The 22,593-nt window shown below is 37.8% G+C and overlaps 1 protein-coding gene across 1 annotated transcript in view; it reads right to left on the bottom strand.

Annotated features, from left to right (window-relative positions):
* The window catches only part of LEKR1 (leucine, glutamate and lysine rich 1), a 169,233-nt gene that overhangs the window by 44,233 nt on the left and 102,407 nt on the right, over window positions 1-22,593 (bottom strand). Inside the window, exons 8-10 of the mRNA XM_019626541.1 lie at window positions 19,983-20,064; window positions 11,683-11,760; window positions 11,128-11,331 (exon numbers count right to left, since the gene is read on the bottom strand). Coding sequence (XP_019482086.1) covers window positions 11,128-11,331; window positions 11,683-11,760; window positions 19,983-20,064 — 364 coding nt within the window. The remainder of the gene's footprint in view (window positions 1-11,127; window positions 11,332-11,682; window positions 11,761-19,982; window positions 20,065-22,593) is intronic.

Below are 22,593 nucleotides of genomic sequence, written 5' to 3' on the forward strand. Positions count from 1 at the left end.
GCCTTGCCCAGGAAGAGCGCAATGATGGTGCCAACTTGGGCCAGTGAAGCAACGTCCTCCACAACTAGACTGAAGAACAAAATGACGGCAACTTGTCTGTTCCCCTTTCCCCAATTCCCCAGCGCTGTTCCCATCCCCCAATTCCCCAATAAAAATCTTTAAAAAAAAAAACAAAAAAGACTTAGATTTGAACAACAATGAAGTTGCTACATATCAAAACTTATGAATACAGCGATAGCAGAAAGGATAAATAAATTGTGGTATTGTTTAGAATACAATATTGATGAAGAAATGAATGATTCTCAGCCACATGCATTATCATGGACAAATCCCAGGAACACAATCTTGAGCACCAAGAAAAAAGTACTGAGTAATACATATAGCATAATTTTATTTCTATGATGATAAAGTATAAGCAAAATCAAACATTTTTTAGGAATACAAATATACTTGGTAAAATTATCAAATGAAACCAAAAAACCCCAGGTGTTATTGTGCTTTTTTGTGGATACTCTTTCTTCCTAGTTTGCTGAGAACCACAAAATGCAGGTTGGTGGTTTTCTCTGAGGAAAGATGCAATGTGGTAGAATTGAGGAGCAGTACAAGGGACTTCAAAGATAATGTTAAGGTTCTTTTTCCTAAACTGGGTGATCGATGCATGGGTGTTCATTGTATTGTACTTCTTTATCCTTTATACCTATATAAACCTCATGTGTATCTGCTCAGTATTTACAAAAACAGCTAATTATAGAGCCTGAGCATAGAGTAGAATGGGTATGTGAAGGAAAGAGAATTACGGGAAAGACCAAGGTGAAGGAATGGGGGGGTGACAGTGGGGTTTACTGACGGCTGTGCACACCATACCTAAGGCATCATCACCCGGCCCTAGAGGGACAGCGGTGAATTAGCAAGGCAGGGTCCCTGTCCAAACGGTGCTCAAAATCCAGCAATGTAAAAGGAAGGTTTGTCTTCTAAAGCGTGAGGCAGGCCTAGCAGGTTCTGATGCTGGCTCACCAGTCTAGAGGAAAGGAAGTGAAGCAGGAGGAACAAAGAATAAGGACAGCAAAAGTGGGATTACATTAAACACCTCCTTTGTGGCTTTCCTTCAAAGACATGGCCATTCCTATCTCCTCTGCAGACTCATCTTCATCTGCCTGTCATTTAAATATTGTGTTCCTCAGAACTTGACTCTGGATCTCTTTTTTTTTCTCTTTCTCTAGGTTATCTTATCTACTCCTATGGTTAAAATGCAATATAGATGCTGACAGCTTCCAAATATTATCTCTAGCTCAGATCTGTTCTCTAAGTATCTGACTCATGTCTCCAACTATCCACCTGACTGCTCCACTTTTATATTACAGAGACATCTCAAACTTAACATGTCTGTAATCCAAGAAGTGACAATATCCAAGTCTGTTGGGGTTTTTTTTAAAGATTTTTATTGGGGAATTGGGGGGATGGGAACAGTGCTGGGGAATTGGGGGAAGGAGAACAGACAAGTTGCTGTCGTTTTGTTCTTCAGTCGAGTTGTGAAGACGTTGCTTCACTGGCCCAAGTTGGCACCATCATTGCACTCTTCCCGGGTGAGGCAGATCAGTCGCCGGCTTCTGGACCGCCAATCACTGCGGCTGCTGGCCGCTCACGCTGGCTGCTGGCTACACACGGTAGCCCATGACAACCTAAGCCGTTGCCGGCGACTCAGGGCAGCCCAGCTCCAGGTTGAGCTGTTGTTCAGCATCTTAGCTGTGGAGGGCAGTGTCACTAGCCCTCATATGTGGGATCCGAACCGGGGCCCTCTGGCGTCCCAAGCCAGCTCTTAACCATTGCGCCACTCGGCCGGCCCCAAGTCTGTTTTTGCTTGTTAGGTGTCATCTGCTGCTCTGCTGCACGTGTTTTGTTCTAGGATGCGGCTGAAGGAGCAACTCTGACCTGGGGATACCCATTTGTGGGGGTCACAGAAAAGAAACATGGCCCAAACATTGGATCTGTGAAAGCTTCTGCTCAGAATTGGTGCATATCACTTCTCTCACACTTCAGTGGCAAGAACAAAGTCAAATGGCCAAGTCTGATGTCAGTCAGGTGTGGGTAGATAGTCCTCTCACGGGAAGGTGCACAGTACACCTGGCACCAGGTGGAGTACATTGCAAACTCTGAAATTCTACTGGAAAGCACTATGAGGATTCTCACCCTGGAGCTGGGGAACAGTCTTTGCTTACACTATGGTTCTTTCACATGGGAGTGATATCTCAGTCCAGTTTTCTCCATAGCTCCTGGTTTTCCTCTCTGATGTGTACGTGCTTTCTTTTCCATTGTCTATCTTGGCCACATTAGAAGAGGGCATTAGAGATTTGCCCTGTTGAGAAACAGCTTTCCCAACTTCTTTCTTATTCACCGAAGATTCGGTGTATGTGGGGGTATGGTCTCAAGAGGATTTAAAAAAAAAGATTTTTTGAGCTATAATTGACAGCAATAAACTGCAAGTTTAAAGTATATACTGAGATGAATTCTGACACATGTATAAACCTGTGAAACCATCACTGCAATCAAGATAACAAATATAACCATTACCTTCCAAGTTTCCCCATGCCCTTTTCTAATCCCTCACTCCTGACTTCTCACCCCAGGTAATCAATGGCTTACTATCTGTCACTATAGATTAGTTTGCATTTTCAGAATTCTATACAAAATTCTACATCTATCATATAGTATATTCTTTTATTCTGTCTGGCATCTTTCACTCAGCATAACTCCTTTTGGATTCATTCCTTCATGTTTTACCATAGTTCATTCATTTTTATTGCTGAGTTGTATTGCATTGTATGGATGTACCACATTTGTTTATCCGTTAACCTGTTGATGAACACTTAGGTTGTTTCACAGGTTTAATTCTATTACAGATGACCCTGCTATCAATATCTGTGCACAGGTTTTTGTATGGATATTGCCCTTCATTTCTCTTGGGTAAATTCCGAGGAGTGAAATGGCTAAGTGTTAAACAAGGTTAAGTGTATGTTTAACTTTGTCAGAAACTTCGAAACTGTTTTCCAAATTAGTTGTACTGTTTTACAATTAGATCGATTGTAAAATTCAAGTCTTCTATAGCCTCACTCATTTTCCTACTTGTTTTATCTATTAATGAGAGAAGGCTCAATCTCTAGCAATAATTGTGAGGTTTTTTTCTACTTCTTATTGTTCTATCAGTTTTTGTGTCATGTATTTTTAAGCTATGCTATTAGACGCACAAACATTTAGGATTGTTATGTTCTCCTGATGAATCGATCTATCTATCATTTTGAAAAAAATTTCCTATTCCTGGTAATATTCTTTGTTCTAAAATCTACTTTGTCTGATATTAATAGACACAGTCCAGCTTTCTTTTGATTAGTGTCAGCATGGTATATATCTTTACATTCTTTCACTTTTAACCTAGTTGTCTTTACATTTGTAACATATTTCCTTTAGACAGTGTACAGCTGAATCTTACTTTTTTATACAACCTGATAATCTCTTTTAATTGGAATGTTTAGATGGTTTACATTTAATTGCATTGTTGATTTGATTAGGCTTCTATCTTGTTATTTGTTTCCTATTTGTCTCATGTATTGTTTCTTTTTTCTGCTCTCTCTGCCTTCTTTTGGATTTTGTATGTCTTATGATTTAATTTTATCTGGTTTGTTGGCTTACTAGCTGTAACTCTGTTTAATTTTATTTTAGTGGTTGTTATAGGGTTGTAACAGCCAATTTTAACTTATCAAAGTTATGGTAGGCTGAATGATTGCTTTCAAAGATATCCATGTCCTAATCCCCAGAGTCTGTAAATATGTCATACTATATGGTAAAAGGGACTTTGCAGATGTGATTAAATTAAGGATTTGGGGATGAGGAGATTATCTTGGATTATCTGGATGTACCCTAAATGTAATTACCAAGGTCTTTATATGAGAGCTAGGAAAGAAGGTTATTGTGGGGTCAGGTGATGATGTGATAACAGAAGCAGAGATTAGATTTATGGAGCCAGGATCCAAGGAATGCCCGCAGCCTCTAAAAACTAGAAGAGGAAAAGAACGGGTTCTCTCCTGAGCCTCCAGAAAGAACCAGCTTTACTGACACCTTGATGTTAGTCCTTAACTCTAATTTGGACTTCTGACCTCCAGAACAGTAAGATAAAAAATGTGTGTTGTTTTAAGCCGCTAAGGCTGTTGTAATTTGTGACAGCAGCAATAGGAAACTAATACAATGGTCTGCCTTCAAGTGATATTACAAGACTTTCAGGTATAAGATTAGAATCTTATGACAGCAAACTTAATCAAATAAGGAGCAGTGGTCAATGGAAATAAGGTAGCACTTCACCTGGTTTTCAAAATGCCAGTATCATAGAATGGATGTGGCTGGCCACGTGCTTGTTAGAAGTGTCCAGACAGCAGTGTTCTGGCATCCACTTTATTTCTTAAGCTGGGTTTTCTATTTGAAAAGAGTTCTTACTGATTAGAAAATTCAGATGAGCATTTTCAGATGGGTGCCTGTGAGCACACTATAAGTGACCTTTACTATAAAATGGATGGTATTGAATATTTGAGATGCTTGAATTTCAATCTCGCTGGAGATAGTTACAATTTTGATACCATCAAAAGTAGAATCCATCCCAAATACATTCCACTGATGGACCCAGCACAAAAGACCACTCTTATATGTATCCTTTTAGAATAAAACTGTGAAAGTCTAGTAGATTATGGAAGCTAAAGTATAGTAGGCCAAGGTTTAAACAAGGTTAATGAAGTGATCATTATTCACTGAATTTTCAAAGAATTATGAAGTCCCTTATGATACCTGTACATAGTATAAGGCGTTTTGAATGAACTGTGATAAAAATTATGAACTTGCATCTGTGATGGTTAAGTTTGCTTGATATTTATGGCTACAGAAATAAGGACTTACAGATGTCTTTGATTTCCGCTGGACCTCTGTTCCTGAGTCTCAGAACTCTTCCATGTGATTCTTTCATAGGACAAGGCAGGAAGAATTATTATACATGACGTTACAAACACTTACGGACCTTGATGAGCATGGAATGCATATTGAGTAATGCATACAGAAGTGACTGTATGTTAAAAGGTAATTCTGATTCCGCCAATAAAAACCACACTTATATGGAACACCAGCAGAAGAGCTTGCACATTGTTGAGGAACACAAAACCATCTTAAGACATTGATAAAGAAAAAGCAATCTTGTGTTAAAAGGAACTATAAAGGATCAACGTTGACTCTAGTGAGACTTTCTGCTAGAAATCTAGAGGAATGATAAGAAATAAAACGTAGCTGTTAGAGACATATTCCATATTTTCCACGTTATAAAAAGCTGAAAATATGCAGCTATTTTTGTATCATACAAATATCCAGTTTCCTCTTCAGAACCAGTTCTAGAGATATTGCTGCCTTAGAATTATAGGAAACAACACAGACTTGAGTCTGAAATTTGGATTTTACTAAGAATCCAATAAAGACGATTATCACTAGAATCCAAAAGTTTGAATTATATGCCCAGCTCTGATTTTTGGCAAATCAGAAATTCTCTGGGCCTGAGAGAAACTCTGGGAGCTTCCGAGTTTTAAATCTTATAATCAGTGGTTTGATTGGGATTAAATTCATTCCCATCCATACATCTATCCATCCAAGAAATATTTATTGAGTGCCTACTATGTGTCAGACACTGTTTTAGTATCTAGGGATATAGTAGGTTTTTTCTTGCCAGTTTTTGAAAATACATTAATGCAATTCCCTAATTTTTAGAAGAATCAAAGATCCTGAGTGGTAAATGACTACCTGAAGTGATATTATTCACCACAGGCAAAGCTGGCTCCAGCTTCTACCAGCTTGGGGCTCTGCCATATGTTACGCTGCTTTCGCTTTTCACATTTTAGAGGAAGGGATGGCTATCTGTAACATTCTATGCTGCAATTTCACCAGATGTGTTTTTTTCCCTAATAATGTTTTTGGAGTTGGCACATAGGCAAATTAGGATCTACTCGCAATTAAGAGTGTTTATTTTTAAAACTATCACTTTAAAATTCTTAGACCAAAAAAAAAAAAAAGAAAAAGAAAATATAATTTCTTATATACATCCAAAACCGAGATTCCCTTAACCACAGTTGAAAATGTGGCTACAAACAAACGTCAAACCGTAATGCCAAATGACAGCTTCAACTTCGGTTTCACAAGTTGTTCTAAAAGAGATGTTTTCACATTATCAATCAAAGAGATAATTTGGATTTTGCACAACTCCTGCCTCCATCAGAAGCAGTTAAGTCTGTGATATCATCAGAAGTCAAGTCTCTTGTTTCGAGAGCTGTTGATGGTTAGGAAATCAGAGAAGTGAGTCTTCAAAAAAAAAATTCCTGATGAGGTTTGTGATTTTAGAATGATATTACTGGGCCAGCTGAGTGGCTCAGTTGGTTGAGAGCTCGCTTAAGAGTGCAAGCTCTGAGCAACAGCAAGAATAATTTACACCTAAGCAACTTGCACCTAGCTTTGGTTACAAATAAGCTTTCCTTCCAAATATGCTCTTCACTAATCACATCGTGTTATTGGCAAGTAAATCGCAGGAAGTGCTTATCTATATTTTTCCTTGGAATTTACCAAGATGGGGATAAAGCTTTTGGGAATGCACAGGGTATGAGAGCTGTTATAAACAGCTACATGTTTCGGCAGTATGATTGTAGGCCCTGTGTTAGTGCATAAATGAATTCCTCTACGAGTTATACGTGGGCAGCCTTCAAACTCAAACACATATGTCTTTATAAAATGTATTTGTAAGTTGGTTGTAGGGAATTATGAGCACATTTTACCATAGAATAATTTTCCATAAAAATGGAAATAGGCCCGCACGCCAGCCCACAGAACTCTATTTAATCCACAAAGTGGTGTTATGAATTCATGGTTCTGGACAGAGCTCTGACTCTGGCCAAAAAGACCCTGTAGCCCAGAAGCCTGAGAGCTGATGACTCTTGACACAGAATTTTAAAAACAGCCGCGCTTTCCCCTGTGCCTTGCTACGTTCTCCCCTGTCCACAAAGGAGACCCGTCTCTCCAGCCTCAGTGTGTCTGTGACCAAGCTGGCCAGCGTCTGTGATCTCGGGGCACCTACTTTTCCTTCCAGTGCAGCCTCTTCTCCTAATAGAGATTCCTTGACTGAATATGGGGGAGAACGCAATGCATAACTGATAGATTTGTACTAATATACGAATTATCCTAGCCACTAACTCCTTTCCTGCTCCAAATTCAGAAGTTCTGTCAGTTGTTTTTTCTAGGGTCAGTTCTGGCTTTTTACATCTTCTTTTTCTCCTGTTCTGAAACCATATAGCTTCTAAGTTGCCCGTTTTCCATATGGTCCAGTGGAACTTCAACATGGGCTCTGCCGTTGGGAGGGGTGAAGGAGGAGGGGCAGAGCGCATATGATGCCGCTGGAGCTTAGGGAGGCGCACCCAGCCACTGTGGGGGAGCTGGGCTTCGGCCTTTGGTGGCTCTTGCAGGCTTTCCATGGTGGTGGTTTGGGACCTTGCTGTGCAGTAAATTCCTAGGCACTGATCAGCCCCACTGAACAAGCATCTCTGCAGGTGTCGCCAAGCATCTCTATTTTACAGGTTTTTCCTGAGCTCAGCTTATTCTTTAGAAGGACTTTCACATCTCCAACTGCTCAGGGGCACCTCTCACTGGTGCTTCAAATCCAAGTGTCAAGAGCAAACTTGCTCAGCTGAGAAACAGCTTACGGAAGTAAAAGAACGTGAGAGGAGAAAGCTAAGTTCATGCCTGAATCTTTTGGAACGTCTGCTGTCAGGTGACTGCAGGAGGGAAAGGCAAAGAACCAAAACAGAGACAGGAAAGGGGCAGGATAACTCATTGTCCCTACAGCCAAAGGGAGACAAAGCTTTGAAGCGGTAATGTCAGAAGATCCCAAAAGGTCATTATTCTTTAGCACGTCTTTTAACTTGGCTTTCATTATATCCTCTTTGGCTCAACACAGGGTACGCCCTGGCTATTTTGCTGCCATCCACCTGGTACAGACACTTGAATAACTGAACAGAAGCTGTCAGGGCTGGGAGCGGAAGATTTTCATTTTTCTCATTTCCCTTAGGCTTAACTATACATAAAATCTTTTGATTAAAATCAAAACAGTAAATGACCTGACTTGCCCCCACTGCCTATAGCCACACCTTATCCACCCAGCACTGAAATGATCTTTCCACAGGTCACTGCTTTGCTTAAATCCCCTCAATGGTTTCCTTTCATTGCATTTCACATAATACCCAAACCCCTGATGGCCTGCAAACCTGCAGGGTTTGGCCCTCGCCTGCCTCACTCGTTTGCTTGGCTGTCATTTCCAGGAACTCACCTTGGGAAGCTCTTCCCTGGCTCTTGGCTTGGTAACTTCTACTTGTCTTCCTTTTATGAATCATTTTGGAACTCAACTTTTATGACCACTCTTTCTAAAACAGGCACCTTACTATCAGTCTCTACTATACTCGTAATACTCCTTTACTTACTTTATGTCCAGTATCATCACAATCTAAAATATTCTAGTTAGTTTTCTACTCCTTTGTTTTTCTTTTCTTTCTTTCTTTCTTCTTCTTCTTCTTGTTTTTTGTTTTTTTTTACTGTTTTTGTCTCTCCCATTAGATTGTAAACTTCATGAGAACAGGGATGTTTCTTATTCATCGTTGTATCCTCAGGGTACATAGTACCTGGCATACAGTAAATACTCAACAAATAATTGTCGACTGACTGAATTACCCAAAGCAAGTGATTCAGTCAGTCAACAAATATACACTGAGTGGATACATATCCCACACTCTGAGGATACAGTAGAGGAGAAGGCAGACAAAATCTGAAGGTGGCCTAGGACAAAAAAAGGACACTGCTATGTCTAGGAGTAATCCTCTGATAATATGATAACTTACTGGTCCATAAGTATATTTGATTATTTTTTATGTGATAAATATCATGTCAATAAGCTTAGCTATACCAAATGACTAAGTAATACCATGCCTGCTTTTGGATAAAGACAGAGAGCAAAGTAGGGAAAAGAACAAGAATAAGAGAGAAAAAGATTGGGGGGAGGGAGGGAGAATAGGAGGAGAAGGTAGTTCAGTGATGTCTCTATTCTCTGAACACTTGAAGTTATCCTTCTCGTTCAACACTTATAACAGAAAGTAAGATTAGAATCACACTAAACTTTTTTTAAAAACATGCAAAACATATACATTCAGTGTGCTATTTCACAGCTATCCCCCAAGGAAGCCCTATATTTATTCTAATGATGTTATTAATTCTCAAAACACTCATAAAGCTGCCTTCTTCAAATTGCAGTCGGAGATAATTTATTAAGCACATTAAAAAAGAAAACATTTTATTTTTTTTATCCCAAATGGTATTTGCAAGATTGATTCCCATCATATTCACAGGACTAAACTAAATTCATCCCTAAAGGGCAAAGATTCATCATATTGAGGATATTCCAAAATATGTGCACTTAAGCCAATCCTCAGAAAAAAGTTCTAGAAACATTTGAACAATGATAGAACCTTCTCAATGACTACTATGAAGGAGATAGCATTCATCTGGATACATATTTAAATCTAATTAATCTGGCATCGTTGAAATGGAGTATTCTAGACAATACAGAAATATAAGAATATTGCTCTGATACCCAAAGTTCTACACAGAAGACTTAAATTTTTAATTTATTTCATAGTGTCCTAAGATGTATGATTCTGTACCTTTCATATAGAGTATATGACTTATTTTAATGTTTCAGACCCAGGGCCATCATTATGGCCACCAACTATTAATCTATGTGATAACTATAGGGACGCTCAAGGTTACTGATGTGTGTAGGTATGTTTGTCTCTATTGTATACTGGGCCAAACTGCAGTGCTTTTAAATGTTTCGTTTGCATTTATAGTTGCTCTCTCTTCTTATGCATGGTCAATGTTTCAGCTGCCAGTCCTCCTTGTTATTAGTAAACCTGGCTCTTGCAAATTGCCTGCATATAAAATTGCTGCTTCTGATATGCTACGGGCTGAGCAACTATAATACATAATTGCGGTGGCGGGATGGAATGAAGAGTCATATAACTACAAGGTACATCACTTTTGCAAAAAGCAGGTTATTGGTATGGAAGATTATAAATCTTCTAAATTAGAAAGCAGCCAAATACTCATAAAATGAAATGAATAAAGTAAAAAATAAACTAAAAGATAAAATGATACAAAGAATGAAAAACAAATAGCCTATAGTGCTTTCTGAGCACAGAGAATGAGATAAGCTAAAAATTCTTGCCCTTATTGAAGTTGTGTTCTTCTGGGATGTAATAGTTATATCCATAAGTGTAAAAGGGATAATATCTCCTATTAAAGATGCTCAGATTTGATAAAAACCAATAAAAACAAAAACCCAAAATATGTGCTATGTATCAAATATGCATTAAAACGAAAAGACTCAGAGAGAATGAGCAAAGACATGCCAGGCAAATGAGAACAAAAAGAAAGAAAGCAGGGTTGAGGTACTAAGTATCTAATAAGGTTAATTTAATAACCAATTAACAGCAAAAACATCTAGGAAGGTTGGACAAATATGATTCTTAGTATCCATGACACTACCCTCAATACCAGAGGTATCTTTGCTTATAGAGACCTGTCAATAAGATGTGCTGACAAATGCCAAAGAGAAGAAAGGTAAAAGCCAGTAAAAGGGAAAAGTGATATAAAAACTTTTTTCTGTTGGAAAATGACAGACTCCACCAATTATTGGCCAGGTGAAATTCAGTAGTATTAGTACTACACATGGTCTTTCTGAGTCTTTTCAATAAAAAAAAATCTAACACCAAATGCAATGTGGGTTCCATCTCTACTTTCATTTACTAACTGTGTGACTTTAAGCAAGTAGTTTAACCAACTTAAGCTTTCGTTTGATTCCTGTAAAATGAGGTGATAGGATAGAATGACCTTGTATAAAATATATCTTTGATCCTGTTTCATTATTCGTAAACTATGTAGGACCTTGATGTTTCAAATATATATGCAATACTGATATAAACATAAAATATTTTTGGAAGAAATTATTCTTGACTGCACCTTTCACTTTTTAGTGTTTCAGCCTCTTCTTGTGTCTGATTCAGAAGAGCTTTGGTTGTTTCTAGTTCATTTTCTGCAAGGTTAATTCTTTTTATTATGTCTTCTTCTTGCCTTTTTTTTGCAGTCAGTTCTTCCTGTAAAGTTTTATATATTTGTTGACAAGCCATTAAAGAGTCTTCTTTTTCTTTAAGCAATCTGGTGTGCCTAAAAAGGAATAGAAAAAAAAATCCATCAATATGCATTAGATATTATATTTTTATGTTTATCAAAGATATAAGAAAATCCGATTTGAAATTATAGACTATAACTTTAACTTACAAAAATTGAAAATGTTAAGAAAATAGATAGTTCTGTGATACGAAAGTTTTCCCATCTAGGCAGAGGCAAAGATCAATGAACAGCTTCAAGACATTATAAACTCGAATTCAGTATTGTACAATATATGTAAACAATACAATGAGAAAGGCTGAGTACATTTTAAATAAAACGTTATTTAAAATATGATTTCACATTACATTACTAAAAGATATTAATTAAAATATTTGCAATGCATACCGTGACTCAAAAATAATGGATTCAAATTTCAGTTTTCTAAGTTCTCTTTGACAGTCAGCAGCTTCATTAGATTTATTCCTAAAATAATACAAAAATATTCAAATATTTATTTCAAAATGTTAAACTATAACTGTTTTCCTTTTTTAAAACATGATTTTCTTTTATTACTTTTCTTATCTTTATACACGTAGTCTATTTGTGGTTATATATGCAGATTTCCTTGAAATTAGAAATAGATTGCCAAAGGGTGTTTTGGTTTTTTTTGCCAAAAAAAATCTAATCTGTTAGTCTGACAATATGTGTTTTTCTATATCACTATTTTATTTAGAAAAAAATTCTTAACATATTCATATTATTTCTTTAAAGAAATATTAGTCTACTTTTATAATGGTCCAAGTAAGCTCCTATGTGACTGATCTGCATTTAAATAAAAAGTGTAAACTTTGGATAACATTTTTTAAAAAGGAAATAAAACCCCCTAGTGAAGGTAATGGAAAATGACCAAAAGCAAACACATTCTGGAAGGAATTAACACTTGGAGTGAGGTGACAGCATGGTATCAGGGTTTTTTTGTTGTTGTTGTTGTTTTTGGTTTTTTGGTTTGTTTGTTTGCTTCATGATTTTAAGCCTGAGGGCAGGCACAGTCTGCACCATGTAGGGGAACTCAAATTCTGATAGCAAACTGGTAGCAAACGCAGAGTCGATCTGGCTAGAAGAGCTAAGGATCATGTTTGGGGCAAGCACAGTGGCTGTAAAGGGCTAACCCTGAATAGGACGGAGGAAGTCCCATAACTGAACTGAGGCTGGAGCTGCTGCCCTAGAGACAGTCTGCAGTTTGAAGCCAACCAAATGAATTGCCTGCGTAAAGCAATACCACCCACCATTATTTGGAGAAATAGAATAGAACCCAGAATCTTCATAACGTAATATTCACAATGTCCTGAATAAAAATTACTCAACATAAGCAGAAACAGAAAAGCATGACCCTTCAAGAGAAAAGATAGTTAATAGGGAATGACTCTGAGAAGACCTGAATATTAAAATTAGCAGAAGAGGATTGTTAAAGGAGCAATTATAATTCTGCTCAAAGACATAAAGGAAAATATACTCTAATTAATGAAAAGATAAAAAATCTCAGCAGAGAAATAGGAACTATTAAAAAGAACCAAATGGAAATTTTTAAAACTGAAATAAGCATTTGTCTTGATCTTATATGATTGGGTTTTATAACAATACTCAAAAAGTTAACATATTAAGAAAGATTAATATTCCAATTTAAGTTTATATAGACTGTTCATTAAGTCATTATCCAAATGTACCTTATGTATCTTAAAATAGTTTATACCCCGTACAATGAAATGTGTTAGATAGATTATCAATGGGTTTGCCCTACTTGCATAATGACTGTAGTTTCTAATAAATAATAATTTAGAAAGCATCATGAACATGAATTACATTCATTTATTTTTAAACCCTTCTATTGTAAAATGTGACAAAATTGTAAGATATAGAAAATTGCATAAAAAATACATATGATGAATTAATATAAGGAGAACACTCTTGTAACTACCATCCAGGTCAAAAAATAAAACTTTACCAGGTACCCTAGAAGCTTCATGTCCCTGTTCCCAACACAGCCAAGGCCCTTCACCCTAAAAAAAAAATTTCCATGAATTCTATGGTAATCACTTTGGTTTTCTTTGGAGTTTTATTACCCAAGTTTTATCCATTATATTTTCGTTTTCCTTTTTGTTTTTGTAAAGTAAATGTCTTTATAGAACATTGTTTCCTTTATTATCTCATTTTTGTAAAGTGGCTTTATTAAGGTATTATATTAACATATAATAAACTACATACAATTTGATAGGTTTGATGTATGTAGAAGCCATTACCAGAATCAAGAAGCACATGAGAATACTGAGAGCTTAGATCTTGGACTCTAATGCTGTTCCTCATTCAAGGCAAGCAGGACTACTCAGAGAAACGGCTGATTCCAAGGGTGGAGCAGTGCAGGTATACCTGAAGCATCTTGTTATGCCAGAAAGTAAGGGAGTGCTAAAAAAGATGATGGGATCATGTTCCAGTGTCACATGAGCCAGCTTGAAGGGACTCCCACTAACTAAGCCTAGGACAATCTGTGTACCAAAATAATTAAATACAGTAATGAATTATAAGTCATTGAAAAAATAGGAATTCATGACTCCATACCAATTATATATATATATATATATATATATTTTTTTTTTTTTAATGGGAAGAAGGGAGGCTTTGCTTACATTAAAATGCTGAGGCATGACTCAAAAGTGGAGCAGGAGGGTGGAGTTAGCAAATCATCACTTAGCAGCCACTAAGGTGAAGACTGGATACAGCAAAAGTCATTAATGGTTGCTATAGCTGGGTATAAATTTTAATGAGAAGCAGAATATTTGGAAATTATTTTACTTGGAAATTATTGCCAAGTAGAATATTAGAAAACAAGGAATCAGGAAAAGGTTGACATGCCATTAGGAACGTGGGTACAGGCTCCGCTCAGGCCGGTCGCAGAGGACGGGCTACAAAGAGCAAACTGTGCAGGGATAGAAATATTTCATCAATTAAACTAGTAACTTTTTTTTTTTAAGTTATAATACCCAGTGTTGGCTATGAAGTGAAGAGATGGGGATTTATAAACACTGCTGAGATTGAAAATAAGTATAATCTTATTGGAAGGCAAGGAGTAATTATGCATTAAAAGCCTTAACAATATGCAAGTTTGATTCTAGCAAAAATTATCTTAAGAAAATAATTGTGTGAGTGGAAAGATTTATCTATATTCATCTCAAAGTACCTTACTTATAAAAGTGAAAGATTTGAAAATTCTAAAAAACATGGGATTAGTAAATAAATTATGGTTCATTCATAGATTGGAGTACTACATAACCGTTTCATAATAATCAATAAATGTATCAAGTAATGACATGGCCAAATGTCCAGGATATATCACCAAGTGAAATTATGTTTAAAAATATACATTACATAGAAAAATGGACTATAAGAATATATCAAAATATAACCGTAGTCTTTTTTTATATATTCCTGTATTTTCCAAGTTTTATACATTTGTTTTTAAAATGTATAAAAATGTTGCTTTAAAAAATGCTTTGATATTCAGCAGCCCCACCACAACTTTCATCCTGTGTTCAGACTCTTGTACATACTTTTCCAAATCTAGAGGCAGGGGCAGTAGAAATCCTTCTAGTGGTTATTTACTAACTATGTGGACAATTAACCTTGGCTGCCTGTTTTTAAGTCTGCTCCCCAGGGAGCCTACCATCCCAAGAATTCCCCTCACCAGCGGTAAGCTCCCACCTCCCACGCCAGTTAAGCACTCTTTCTATGGTCTACCCTTCACTATCCAATTGTCATCTTCACCTTCATTAGGGTGGAAGCAACTGGAAGGAATAGAAAGAATGCCTACATCTCTCTAAACACCACATTCCTTCTTTTACTCTCAGCAAATAGTGTTAATCCTTTCTCTTCAACTGCTTTGAAAAAGCCTTCAGAAAGGGCCCCTGCTGCTTCTGTCAATCAAAGCAAAGGAAATCAGATGAAATAATTGGATATTTTCCCCTAATCTGAAAGGCAAGGGTCAATACCATTCCCCTCCTTTAGATGAAACAGCTACTCTCAAGCCGCCTCCTCGGTATTTCCACTCTGCTGTCCAAAAGGCATCTTCAATCTAACAGATCTAAAGCACTGTTTCTTATTTCCCTCACCCCTGTATCTACTTCCTTTACACATTTCCCACTTCAATAAATGGTACCCACACAATAATAATAGTAACAGGTAACATTTTATCTGTCTAACACAACCCTCAAAGTGGCCCTTAGTCCCGTGTTAGAGTTGACAGAGCTGAGACCAGCGAGAGAAGCACCATGCCCAAGGTGACCGCTCCTAGCCAGCAGCCCGCATCTGAAGTCTAGGCTCTACTTACTACACTTACTGCCTCTCAGCAGTCTGCCCAGATGTGGAAAACCCCAAACCCCATCGACCCCGTCAGTAAATCCTGTCAGATTCACCTCCAACATATAGTTCCATCAACCTCCACACTATGGCCTTACATTACACCAGTCACTTCTCACTTCATGAACCCACAGCTTCCCACCTACTCCCTGACTGCTCTTGTACTCCCAGTCCATTCTCCATGCAGCAGCCATGCTGACTGTTTGAAACAAATCAGATTAATTCACACTCTTGCCCCAAATCCTCCAGTAATTTCCCACTGCCCTCTGAATAAATCCAAACTCCTCAGTAGGCTCTGGACATACTGGTGTCTTTATTTCACATTGCTGCTCTAACAGATCACCACAAACTCGTGGTTTAAAACAACACACGTTTCTTATCTTACAGTTTTAAGGACAGCAGTCCTAAACTCAAGATGCCACCAGGGCTGTGTTCCTTCTGGCAACATCAAGGGACAATGTTTCCTTGCCTTTCTAGCCTCCAGAGACTACCTGCAGCCTTGACTTGTGGCCCCTTCTTCCATATTCAAATCACATCCTCTGCGTCCATCCTCACATCTTTTTGTGACTTTGAACCTCTTGCTTTCCTCTTAGAAGGCCCTTTTCAATTATATGGCCCTGCCCAAATAATTCAGGATAACCTCCCCACCTCAAAATCCTTAATTTGATCACATGTGCAAAAGTCCCTTTTGCTATGGAAGGTAACATACTCATAGATTCCAGGGATTAGGACATGAAAATCCATGGAAGCCATTAGTCTGTCCACCACAACTGGCCTTCTTCATGTTTGCTGAACTTGTAAAACTAACTCCAAAGAATACAGGTCCTCGTCCTTGATCTCTCCGCACTGCCAGCTCCTTTCTGTTTTTCAGCTCTTAACTCAAAGGCCATCTGCTCAGGGATGCCACTCTGTCAAAAGTATACCACCGCTCCCCACCGCTCACATTCTGTCATGCCTGTTTTATATGATTGCAGCACTTAACATTACCTGAAATTACCTAAACTGCTTTACTGGAGCTTGTCAATCTTGTTACTCCGATATCTAGTGCCTGTACACAACGGTCATGGCACATAATCCTCACTCAGCAAGCATTTCGGATTGAATGAATGAATGAATGAATGAATGAAGTAAACCTACCCTGTTCAGTCTCAGATCATATGAAATGTGGACCTGTACTCTGACATTGGAATGCCACCAGGCCACCTACGTGAGAGACAAAAATTTCTCTTGAATGACCAGAGAGGTAAAAAATAAATAAATCAGGAGAACATTATATCTCAGAAGGCAATAGTAGAGAAGGCTCCAAGAACAGACTGGTCAACTGTGTCAGATAGTGCTGAGAGGTCAAGTCAGAGCTTTACAAATTAGTACTTTATGACGGTCATAAGCAGATCATTGCTCAAATTATGAGAAGGGGGTGGCTGCAAATAAAGTGTCAGGAGGTTAAAAAAGGTCCCTGAATTAGAAATACATTTTGTATAAACACTCTATAGACATATTCATTAGTAACTAATCAATTAGAAATCATTTTAAGTGAATTTTATTCTTTTTATTATATACATGAAAGTGAAGACATTCACACTGTAAGCTATTTAAGAAATATATAAGTATACAGAGTTAAATAAAAGTCTCTCTGCATCCCCACTCTCACTTGCAGAGGGAACTGTTGTAATCCTGCTAGTCCTTTATTCAATGCATTTAAATCCATATATATGTGTGTGTACATTCATATACATTTTTATATAAATGGAATCATTTTTCTAATCCTATTTTTATTCTCTCAAATTCCTAATAGCTTCTTTTTCATAACAGCCTGTTCTTTTCTTATGGTTACAATCCTGGTTCTTTTATGGTTACAATACTTTGGAGGACATCTTAACTTTTTAAATTTACCTTAACATCTTCTGTTTGCTATTTAACAATTTCCTCAGGTGTAAAAGTTTTCCTGTGTGAGTTCAGCGGCATTGGCTGTGGGGGTTTGGAGGGTTCTCTCTCATACACCTGGTAATCTTTGCTTGAGTGTTCACCCTCAGCCTTAAGATTCTTTGTTTACTTGTCTGCTTTGCTGTTTATTTTTCGCCCTAGGTTGTTTTTGAAGGTTGTGCTGAAGAGGCAGGGTATGGTGGGGGCACTGGAGGTGTCTTGGAATATGGGGACCCCAGCCTCTCTTGGGGTTCAGTAGCTGCCAGGCCTGCCAGCTCCAGTCCCCACACTCCTTGCTTTGTTCTGGATGCAGACGCCTCACAAATGCTGCTTCCCACAGGGCCTGCTGATTGGAAGGGGTTTGGTGAGGGGCCACTGGCTTCAGTGATTCCTCAGACTGGGCCTCATGGGACCACCCGCGTCAGAATCACGGGGGAGTGCATTACAAACACAGAGCGGAGGGAGCCACCCAGGCCCAAATGTAAAGTCAGTGTCTATGGGGATGGAGTCTAGAGACCGTCTGTGGGGGAGTCATGCTGTAATGTACAGTGTCGGTCAGCAGCCGGGGTTCTCCCTCAGGCTGGGGCTTCAGAACCACCTTATGAAGATCCTCCTGCCTCCTCTTTGAGTTAGCTGATTCCAAGTGAGGTCCTGCCTGCGGCACATCCACCGCACAACTGGTTTTCCTCAGTTTATCCCTCCGTAGAGCTGACCCTTTTTATAAACCTTCCTATGAATTCTCTTTCCAGAATTCCTCAGAATTCCTCACCATCTATAGCAGTCTTTCTTGTTAGTCTCATTTATCTATGTTTCTCACTGTACTATATATATATATATATATATATATATATGAAAGTAATATATACTATATATGAAAGTAATATATACTATATATGAAAGTAATAAAAGTATATTTCTAAGTATATTTCAAAGTAATAACATTGCATTTCACAGTATCCATATTTTTTATTACTTCAGGGAGGTCTTCTCTAAATTAATCTTGATATTATGACACAAATAAAATTTGTAGAAAATTTCATTATCAACTTTTCAGAGCATCACTAACACTCTACCTCTTTGGCAAACACCGCTGGTTACCCCTGAACATGCACTACAGCTCCCTTCCTGGCCATCAGAGCCGCATTATCATCTGTTCTTAGGATAAATCCTGTTTGGTCTAAAGTAACTGTGGTTGTCCCGTTCCCCTTGCTAGGGATTCATTTAGGAGAGAGTCTGTAAAGGGTTCTAGCTAAAAGGATGTAAGGAAAAGGTTGTTGGGTGGCTTCTGGGAAATTTTTTTTCTCTCTTCTAAGGAGACAGCAGAAAAACAGGCCCTTCCTTCTCCTGGGGTGGTTACATTTGGATGTGGTGCCTAGAACTGCAGCCATCTCATGATAACAAGAGACCTAGACTTGGGGTGATGCCAATGTTGAGGGCAGTAGGATGAAGACAGAGGGAGCATCAAGACCCGTGGAGATGTTACTGAGCTTACGGATTGACTAAACTGGAAACCACTCTACCTCTGTTACTTGCAGCCCAAAGCATCTTAACTGATAAAATCTGTTTTCAAAAATAAGCCTTGGAAAACATTTTCTTATAAACATTAGGAAAACAAAAACAAAAAAACCCAAGTTCATCCATTTAAAAACTGACTCTTCCCCTTAAGTAAAAAAATCCACAAAACTTATATAGAAACCTTTAAAAATCTTTAAACAACAAAAGAATGGTGTTAAGTTGGATAGGTGAGACCCACTTCCAATCCTAACCCCCACAAAGAGTGAGAATTAAGAATTTAAATAAACCTTCCCATTTAAGAAGTTCAGAAGGTTTGGATATATATAGTAAATACCCAATTTATTAACAAATTGTATGTCAAAATTATTGAGTAAATTATTTTGACTTCAAACTTCATTTGTCATAAAACAATGGCCAAGCCACACATTTGGTTTTAATGGACCTCCTGAGCTCTAAGCAGTCCAAGCAGTCCCAGGCTCTGATCCTAAATGCTCATCCTGGTAGTGAAGCAGGGCAGATGCCATAGAGATGGAAGAGCTTGGTACAGGCAACATAGAGAAATGTCTCCAGCAGCTGGGGCTATATAAGTGGTTCAGAGACTATTTCACATTAACTTACTACATTGGAACAACCAGGGAAAGCTTTAATGCATGGATAGGTAAGTTTCTGACTGACGGAAAGAAACATCTCATGTAGTTAAAAATATTTACAGGTCCTTCAATGTACAATCTAGGCTAGAAGAGTAGCCAAGAAGGGCAGCCGAGCAGACCCGCACAACTGAATCGCTGCCAAAGGAGTTCAGAGGACACATCAGGGGCCTTTCTAAATTCTTACAGGTTGTTTGATGTTCACCATCTTACATGAGCTTTTTTTTATAGTTGTCCAGCTCGGTCACTGCGTTCTGAAGTTTTAGCCCAAGTGCCTCGACTTGACACTGCAAATCTGAAATGACACAACGTATTCATCTGGTGAGGACATTTTAAGGGTCCAGATATTTTCACAGAGTAAAGCACATTCTTTTAGAGTTGCCACATGCCTCCTGAAGAATAAGGCAGCTGTTTATTCCACTTTGCCTGGATGACCATATACCACTCAGCTCTACTCTGAAATCCCATGGAATTAATGGGTTTTGACAGACCCAATTTATTGGCCTCTTTCTGCCTCCAACATCACGCTAATTTTCAAACAGCGAATAGGCTAAATTTTACTAATGTTTTCAATGGAAATTTATGTAGCTGACACACATACGAATTTCTGGTCATATGGCTCACTTATGAGACACATGGCCGCCTGAGCTAGCTCTTATGACCTAGAACTGAACAGCATTGCTGAGGCCTCTTGGTAGAAGTGAAATTGACAAGCTATGGACAAGGCTCCAGGTAAAGAATCTGTGAACTCTGGGTAGCATCTAAGGGCATTTTAATGACTTTCAAAGCCAAGAAAATACAAGCAAGAAATTGGCTTCCATAGAGTCTCGAACTGGAGAAGTCAAGCAGTGTTTGAGGAAGATTATTCAAACAGCCGGGCTAACGTGTGTGGATGCAGAACTGAAACTGAAGCAGAAAGAACAAACGCTTGATTTATCTGAGTCCTGCCATAGCCTGTGTGTGTATGAACTATGATCTGAATTGCAGCCCCAGTGATAACCTTTTTTGGCGCTCTTCTTGGAAATAAGTTGGAAAACAAATTTACACAGATGGACTAACTGGTTTCTATAAAAAAATTTTAAAACACTGGATTTATAAAATTTCTATGTTATATCTGATATATATGTTAAAATCTTTATGCATGCATACAAATACATAAAATTTCTAATATGTCTTTAGCCTGCCTTCTTAACTTTGTTTTAGGAAGAAGAGCCATTTCCTTAAATCAGAAAATAAAGTAACTCTAAACAAATGCTTTCATTAGAATTTATCAGGTATTGGCATACATTTTATGTTTATTTAGTACTTTCACACACATTATTTAATTTCGTCCCTCCATCTGCCTTGTAGGTGCTAATAGCCCCATTTTTCAGATAAGGAAAACATGAGATCTTCTCTGATTCTCTTCCCTGGTAAGAGAATGAGTAAATTTACAACAAGTTAATGCATTAGCCCACAGTCAGACTGACTGAAGATTTTAAGCTCAGCCAAGGGGATCAATTTGAAAGGATGGCCCTTGAAATAAGATTCAATAAGGACTCACTTGACTCACTTGATAGATAATTATTTGTGGGGTACATCTTTTCCATTTATCAAGTGATATCATTATATGAGAGAAAATAAACTAACACACATATAGGGAATTTGTTTTTGAGTAGAAGCTTTGGAAACAAGGCAATCTCATGAATGGTGCATAATGTGTTGCTCTGTCATTAAGTTCTGGTGGGCTTGCGGAGGAAAGGGGGTCCATTCACACGGGCACAGCTATAAGATTTTCACCCGTCCTCTGATGAATAAGCAGGGAAGGAAGTTGATGTTTGTTGATGGTGTACTATGTCCAGGCACTGGGCAGAGTACTTTCTCCTATACCATTTCGTTCATAGTCATGACTACCATGAAAACAGCTACACATTTTATTTTTACCAGTGAAGACTCTAAAGATCAGAATAATTAACTAACTTATCAAAGGTCACATAGCTAGTTAGAAGTGATCCCGTGATTCAAACTCAGGTTGACCTCATCCCACCATGCTTATCTTTCTAACTCTCTTACACTGACTCTCAAAATATCAAAGCTAGTAGGGGATATGATATTTGTCCATAAACATGTGATTAGTGTGGCTATAGATCTGCTTAGCATATCCCAGAATCTTTAAAGAGGTATATTTAAAACAAGTGGAAAATATTATTTTACATAAAGTATGTAGTAAATTAGTGAAATGTCTAACTCCAAGAGGTGGTTTAGATTTAAATTTTTGAAAGTTTAAAAAGTAATATAGTATAGAGACTTCTGATAAGATGGCGGAATAGACAGACACTATCCCGACTGCCTCCCAGGATCATACCAAAATTACATTTATAAGATATTCAACCTCAGAAGTTCCCTGGACACTAGATGAGCAGAACTTCTAAACGAAGGACTTAAAGAGGAGGCCACGTCGATCTAATACATTGAAGCAATCAGAATGACAGCCAGAATGAAGAAACAAAGAAATATGTCCCAAGTAAAAGATCAGAAGAGACCTCAAGAAATGGAACTAAATGAAACAGAGATATCCAACCTTTCAGCGACAGAGTTTAGAACACTGATGATAAGAATGTTTCAGGAACTTAAGGAGGACATAAAGAATGATACAGAAATAAATAACAACCAGGTGGAACTAAAGAATACAATAACTGAAATGAAGAACACACTCGAAGGAATCACCAGTAGATTAGATCAAGCAGAAGATCGGATCAGTGATTTAGAAGACAAAATAGCAGAAATCACCCAGTTGGAACAAAAAAAAGAAAAAAGAATAAAAAACAATGAAAATAGTTTAAGA

Source organism: Hipposideros armiger, unplaced genomic scaffold (assembly GCF_001890085.2).
Source record: "Hipposideros armiger isolate ML-2016 unplaced genomic scaffold, ASM189008v1 scaffold_16, whole genome shotgun sequence".
NCBI lineage: Eukaryota > Metazoa > Chordata > Mammalia > Chiroptera > Hipposideridae > Hipposideros > Hipposideros armiger.